The sequence below is a fragment of the Pyrus communis genome, chromosome 1, assembly GCF_041283825.1.
Source record: "Pyrus communis isolate YQ-2024b chromosome 1, ASM4128382v1, whole genome shotgun sequence".
NCBI classification, from domain to species: domain Eukaryota; kingdom Viridiplantae; phylum Streptophyta; class Magnoliopsida; order Rosales; family Rosaceae; genus Pyrus; species Pyrus communis.
In genome coordinates this window covers 23,943,276-23,950,227 of record NC_142565.1, presented here as the reverse complement: position 1 = coordinate 23,950,227, position 6,952 = coordinate 23,943,276, and the positions used below count along the sequence as shown (strand labels likewise).

The window sequence follows — 6,952 nt, the reverse complement described above, 5'->3', positions numbered from 1 at the left end:
CTCTTTCTTTTTCCTCTTTTACATTCTCTCTCTAGCAAAGATAATAGAAAATATTGATGTGACTTAATCGTTTCTTATGGTCCCCCTTCCCATTCTCCTCTCATCTGGTCCCCTCCTCTCTTTTTCCTCTTTTACATTCTCTCTACAGCAAAGACAATAGAAATTATTAACTTGACTTGATCGTGAACAATCAAATATGAAGGGATTGGATGGGAGGGAAAATGGAAGAGAGAGAGAATCTGGATCCTGTTGGCTAAAATTCTATGCGGGGATTTTAGTTATTTTTCCAAATTGTAAAGAAGGTTAAAGATCATACAAATATCTCTCAAAAATGATGATACAAATGTTTAATGCCACTTTTGCATTGGTCTCAAGGTTGTTAAATGGTCATTTACAAAGAACATCAAGCTGTTATTTCAACCATATATAGTAAGAAAAGCAATTGAATTAAATTACATTGATGAGTCAGATCAAATTACAAGCTATAAGCCGGAGAAGGATCCGTCCGACTCTCTACAAGGATTGAAACTAAAATCTCGTGTGGTGAGAGAATGAATGAATGAAGACGTCGCTTCTAAAACTATGGCTATTTGACAATTCCACAACACACCGCTCAAAATTTGAATGGAAAGCCGAAAAAAATCGCAGCAAAACATTTCTGCTTGGTTTTCTATGCACGAGAGCTACTTTACAGTCATGCCAAAGCACTTTTAGAGTCCCAAGCATACCTCTGGCTTTCAAGCTGGAAAAAAAAAAACATGATGAAATTGAGGTACCATTTCACACTCAAGTCATGAGATGCAACCAAGAACTCGATGTCGGAAGCATATTCCATTACTTGAAGTAGTCTTGCCGAAGAATAGTGATGAAATTAGGGGTTGTGCCATCCTCATCCTTCTGCTTCCATTCCCCATTGCTTTGTATGTACCATGATACTTTCGGAGATAATGGTGTGTACAAATCTGCATGTTTCAGATTCAAGAAAAATGTAAACATTTTTTTTGGAAAAACGCACACCATTGAAGGCAGTAGTATTACTGCCTATGGAATTTAAGGATGCAAAATTTCAACTCAAACATGCAGAATTCATCCAGGAATCATATTCACGCATGATGGTGCACAACATTGCGTATTGTACTTTAAAGATGTGCATAACGATCACAACCGTTTCACCATCAAAATCAGTCATTGATGTTCTCAAATATGGTGTTTATAACACAACGGGTCATCAAAATAAATTTTTCTATTTCAGGAACATGTTACTCTGGTAAACCACCAAACTTTGGCCTTCCCCTTTGAACATTTACCCAACTAAAGAACGAAATAGAAGCCAACTAAAACAGCAAAAGAACAAGACTAAATAACAACAGCATGCCAATTGGAATAAATAGCATGGCAGGACAACCCAAAATCTAAAGAAACTGAAGCACACAGGGATGCCAATCCTGAAAACATAAGGAAGTCTCAACTCTGAAATACTGGGGAAAACTAATCCAGACCCCCAGTATGGATCTTATTAAGTACTTGTCCCATATTGGTTGGGCTAAGCATTTAACAAAGCTATACACACCTAGTTTGTCTCTCCACTTAACAGCTTCAGCTTTTATGTTGAAAACATCAATAGATCTTATAACTATTTGGTTCCAAATTTCAACACTTGTACTCAGACAATACAGGGGGAAAACTTTTGGAGGTAATTGTCAACAAACAGGATAAGGCTATGCATCAAACATTAAGTAATAACAGTACTGCACTAAGCTTCTAAATTACAGGTCAGTCTCCATTTAACACCTAAGAATCTTCAAAATGACATGCAATCAGACATACAAGATACAAACCTGTAATTAAAGGTGGATCTGGCTCTCTTGTACTATGCAATATAGCGGTCCCAGATAACACAGTGATGAAACCGCAAAATTCTGATGCTATGCTGCTCACACTTTGACCCGAATAATCCTAACAAAAGGGTATGCATTTTAGATTTATAACATAACGGTTAGACTCTCTCTCTTGCTCACACACAAAAACACATCATGAGGACGTGATGATACCTTAAACATTATTGCACTGGCAAATATTGTAAAAGATGTGAACATTGCATAATATATCGGAGAAACAATTGCTGTGTTGAAAGTATCCAACGCCTGCAACCACACCAGAGTTAGACAACCAGCTAAAAAGTTCACATTTCTGACCAAAACAGAAAAGATAAATAAGTGGTTTATACAGGTGATGAATGCAGCACTTCAAGCATTCGCATGCTTATGCAAAAACAAAATATTCGATAAACTTCATATATAGTTGGATGGGGTACAGATTTGCTTTAATTACCAATACAATGCAGAATAATTTCTGCTCGAATTACTTTTCTTTTATGAGAATGTGAAACCAAGATTATATTAATTCCTGTGTAAAAGTTCCATGCAGAGAACGAGATTTACACCGTACACAGCCAAAATTCTAGCCCTCTTCTGGCGAATAACATCATCTCATCCTCTTCCCTTAAGTGTTAAATATCCTCCTATTTCTTTCCAATCAAACTACCTAAAACACAGTCATCACAGCACACCTCTAGACTTCCCCCTTCTTCCTTCCCCAGAAGACACTTGTGTCTTTTGCAAATACTTGCTGATGTTGGTGTTTCACTTTGTTTAGCTAACAATATGTTAACAGGGGATGTTTGTGTTACAAAAATTAAAGCCCAAGCAATCGTACTTTAACTTATGAAGGTATAAAGTTTATTCTAAAAATGCATTAAACTTCAGGGTGATTCTTCCGTTATTCTAGTTCAGGTATAATGGTAGCTTAAGATCTGAACCTCTCTTCCTTCAACAATCTATAAATAACACTTTGCATTCCAAAGCTTAGGGAAAAAAAAACCACTAATTCAGAGGGCCTAAACATGATAAATAGTCCATACAAAGACTAACAAAGTACAATCATGCAACCACATTTAGAAGCAATCACAAGGGCCCATTTTTTTCATTGAAAAAAAAACACCTCAATTAATGAATAATAAAACAATCAGGTTAATCCTTGCAGCCTAGGATTTAGCTCACAGATTTTGGGCCTCAACCCCAAATCCCTGGTTCTAAAAACCCTAAGCCACAAGATTTGTCGACCCCACCCCAGATTCCAGCAACCCCACAAAGTCCCAGGGAAAAACCCAGTTCCTGATTCCAGCCCAAGTCCCTGAATTCGTTCGAGAAACCATACCAACCCAAGTCCCCCAATTTGTTCGAGAAACGTGCCAAAGTCCCAGGGAATTTGATTCCTGGCCGAATTGCAACAGATCCATCATCGACAAGAAGAGAAAGAAAGTCTATGGTGTAATAGGGAAGGAGCCAAAAATTGTTTGAACAAATTTATTAGAGATAGATGAACCTAGAAAGAGGTGAGCAAACTGATAAAACTTTTGGAATTCATTATCCCAAGAAGAACCCAGAAAAAAAATAAAATAAATAAATTTGTTGTTCTTATGGTACTTTTTGGACATAGTCGGGCTCGGAATTGAGGTGAGCCCTAAGCCAATCCCTAATTAATTATTCATGTACAAGAAGAAGATGATGATGAATTGAAGCCAATATCTAATGGATTTGGACTGTGGCTGTGTTTCTGTTCTTTGTGGGGCTCTTCCAAATGTACTTGCCTGGTTTGGTGGTTGCAACCGCAAAGTCGGGATTTGATGAAAAATGTGGGATGGAGTTCTAAGCAGCAAAAACGCAAAACTAGGTGGATTTCATGGTTCAAATTGACGAGCTTTAATGAGCTTTCATACGCATACACTTTAATGAGCTCTCATTCTTCGTAATCGTGGTGAATCCACCTCCAATTTGAGCAAAAACACGGAAACTGGACTCAAACTTCCAAGAAGCTCAGAGACTACAGAGTGGAAGATGGAGATGAAGAGAAAGATAGAGGTTGCTGGAGAAGAAGACGTGGATAAGATGTGGGCCCATATTTGCAAGCTGGAAATTTGCATCCACGTCTCTAAAAATATGGACCTTATATTTGATGTGTCATCACTTAACAGTTAATTTATCAGATTATGTAACAGATGTATGCTATTGAAATGGAATGATAAGTAACGTATGAAACAGAAATGTTTTAAAGATGTTGTATGAGGTTGTAATTGCACCCAAACTTGAAGGGATGAAATGTAATTTACCCAAAGAATAAACATATTTTAATTGCAGAAGGGCACAAAAAATAATTTCACTCTAAGAATTAGTAGTGGGTTCCTCTCTTCAACTTGACTCTTGCAGGGTTTCTTTTTTATGAAAGGTATAGTTGTAACTTTGTAAGAGTGATTTTACTAATTATGGCATGTATTATAATCAGTCTTCTTAAACTTCGTGTTCACAGTAATTACTATCTCTCAGAATTTTGAATCAAAATTCCATATTCATAATAAGAGAGACACAGATGCATATAATATCTGAGACATACTTAAAACATAAAAAAGAAAAGAACACAAAGCTACCATGATGCAATATAATAGACAATAACAAGATACGAACCATGTTCAGATAATTCAATTGAGTGATGATACAGGTAACTGCAACCATTCCAAAAATCCATGTTTGGAAGTATTTTAGCTGGTTTGTGCCCTCTATTGTGAGTTCTATAGCAATCCCAATTGCTTTTACACTCATAACCTGCAATATGGAACAACTAATCAGATGAGAGAGCCAACGTTACTTTAAAAGTGATGTATGGTAAATTTTTGTGCACGATGAAAAAACAATATTGATGAAATCGTTATCTTAACAAAAAGGTGGCTATAGTGGTAGAATAACTCACTGTCAACGATCCTATTATAGAACAGATTCCTGTATAAACCAGTATATTGGTTTGGCCATAGCGGGGAGCACAAAACAACATCAGAACTAATGTTACAGCTACCACCGAGGCTGTATACAAAAGAAATGCTGAAGGCAAGAAAGAGAAACAATCAGAAGAGAAGAAAAAAGAAGAGGAAAATAAGCATCCATTAGTTATTAACCTTTTAGAGCGTACCAGGTTGTATTGCTAATTCCCAGATTTCTTCGACGGAACTGAGAGATTGCTCTTCAGGTGAATGGAGTACAATCACAGTCGAACCCACTATGCATAAAAGACACCCCAACATTCCCATTTTCTGGAGTTTCTCCTTCAACAAAAAATGCGCTAAAACAGCACTACACATATGCATCCACAGTTGAACTTATCAGAAATATGGTTTGACGATTGAAATATACAAATATAGGTGTATTCAGATGTACTAAAATTGGGAAATGAAATGTACCTAACAATAATGCTCAATGCACCAAGCGGGGTGACCAGGCCAGCAGGTGCGTAAATGTATGCTACAAAATTGGCTATCTCTCCAACAACCACTGTAAATTGTCCAAAATTACGATGATCAACAACATGCAATATTCAACATCCAACCCCGTCTAGCAGCGGAAAAATGAATTGAAGAAAGAAGGGGTCAAATTTTCCAACTCAAATGAAATAGTGGGAATAAAACTTAACCGCAATCTAAATGAAATTTCCAAAACCACAGCATAGCGCTAGAATTAATTAAATTAAGCAGAACCAGAGCAAGGAAAGCTTACTTGTTACCATTCCTATCCACCATAGAGGTTCTAACAGATACCCATATCCTCCCACACCTTTCACACATTAACAACGAAAGCGAGAAAACAAGAAAAATTAACATCAAACAGAGTCATATCATCATAAATATACAAGGAAACTGTCTTGAGAGAAAAAAATTAATGAACATACTGGCTCGAGGGCCGTTGACACTGGCCCGGCGGAGACCCTTCTTCTTGATGATGAAGCTGGAGCCAATGAAGGCGCTCGAGACGACGGCCAAGATGAAGCCTTTTAAATTGCTTGAGTACATTGGCTTGGTTATTTATATTATTTTTTGGGATGGGAGGGGAGGAGGGGAGGGAAAGGGTAATAATTTGGAGCTATGAATTCAGAGAAGTATGGAGCGGAAGGAGTAGTAAAATTACCAAATGGGTGGGGTTGCGAGTGGAAGAGGGAGCGGGAGCCGGAGCGACACTCATTCTACATACAAGAATTCCCACAATTCCCACAATTCCCAATTACCAAAATCAAAACCCAAACCCTCGAATTTTCTTTCTTTTTATTCGAATTCAGAAGAAGAACAATTGGGAAATTGGGGAATTGAGAAACTGAGAAATTGAGAAACTGGGAATTGGATGATGGAATTGGTAGACTACTCCTACCTCTCACCGTGTGTGGTTTGACTTTTGACCAGACCAGATGGATCTGATTTCTGCGAATCGGCTCTCTCAAATGCGAAGAAATGTGAAATGTCAAACAAGGGGAGAGATGGCGTGATCTCTCACCTGCCAGTCTGCAGCCCTACCTTCCGTACCTGAGCTTTGCTATTGGACTACGATTCTTTTTCTTCCTCGTTCTATTCCTTGTCTCATTTTTTCTATTTTATCCTTTTCTTTTTATAAAAAAAATTAGGGTAAATTACAAAAAAACTAACTTAACTATTAAGTCATTAACAGTTTCATATCTCGTCTTTAAAAAGTTTCAATGTCTATCTTCGAATTTTATTGCAATGTTATACCTTTCGTCAGTTATCTGTCAACTCATCTGTTAAATACTGACATGGCTTAAGACGAGCCCACCTTTTATTAAAAAAATTAAAAAAATATTATTAAAAACTAAAAAAATATTAATTAAATATAGGCACCCACCTCCCATGTTCTCCCCCCCCCCCAAAATCCAAGCCCAACTTGCAACCCAGAAAAAATAAAATAAAAATAAAATAAAATAAAATAAAACCAATATTCATCCCCCTTTTCCTTGCAACCCAGATCCCGTCTTTTCCAATATGTGTGGATTTAAGGAGTGGAGTGTGTAGAGGAGGGAGGTGCGTTTTTTTTTTTTTTTTCCTACTTCTTCTTCTAGGTTATAG

General features: G+C 37.1%; 1 protein-coding gene across 3 annotated transcripts; it reads right to left on the bottom strand.

The window, feature by feature from the left end:
• Positions 1–427: 427 nt before the first annotated feature.
• LOC137742379 (putative magnesium transporter NIPA6) lies at positions 428–6,446 on the bottom strand. 3 transcript variants are annotated; one of them, XM_088699901.1, is made up of 10 exons: positions 5,773–6,446; positions 5,601–5,657; positions 5,288–5,378; positions 5,020–5,180; positions 4,804–4,931; positions 4,521–4,658; positions 2,052–2,144; positions 1,839–1,956; positions 839–962; positions 428–742 (listed from the first exon to the last, which is right to left on the bottom strand). In XM_088699901.1, exons 1-10 carry the CDS (start codon positions 5,891–5,893, stop codon positions 529–531), a joined length of 1,245 nt encoding a protein of 414 aa, XP_088556027.1. In that variant the 5' UTR covers positions 5,894–6,446; the 3' UTR covers positions 428–528. The 3 variants fall into 3 exon arrangements, with proteins under 3 accessions (XP_088556027.1, XP_088556031.1, XP_088556034.1); XM_088699905.1 differs by lacking the exon at positions 5,601–5,657 and having other exon boundaries at positions 5,773–6,043; XM_088699908.1 differs by having other exon boundaries at positions 643–962.
• Positions 6,447–6,952: the final 506 nt, after the last annotated feature.

What these genes read in the sequence shown, in the direction of transcription:
- LOC137742379 (XM_088699901.1), bottom strand. Translation starts at nt 5,893, where the DNA reads ATGTACTCAAGCAATTTAAAAGGCTTCATCTTGGCCGTCGTCTCGAGC. An exon ending in TGTCAACGGCCCTCGAGCCA is followed by an intron (nt 5,658 to 5,772) that starts GTATGTTCATTA and finishes AATGTGTGAAAG; the next exon opens with GTGTGGGAGGATATGGGTAT. An exon ending in GTGGATAGGAATGGTAACAA is followed by an intron (nt 5,379 to 5,600) that starts GTAAGCTTTCCT and finishes GACAATTTACAG; the next exon opens with TGGTTGTTGGAGAGATAGCC.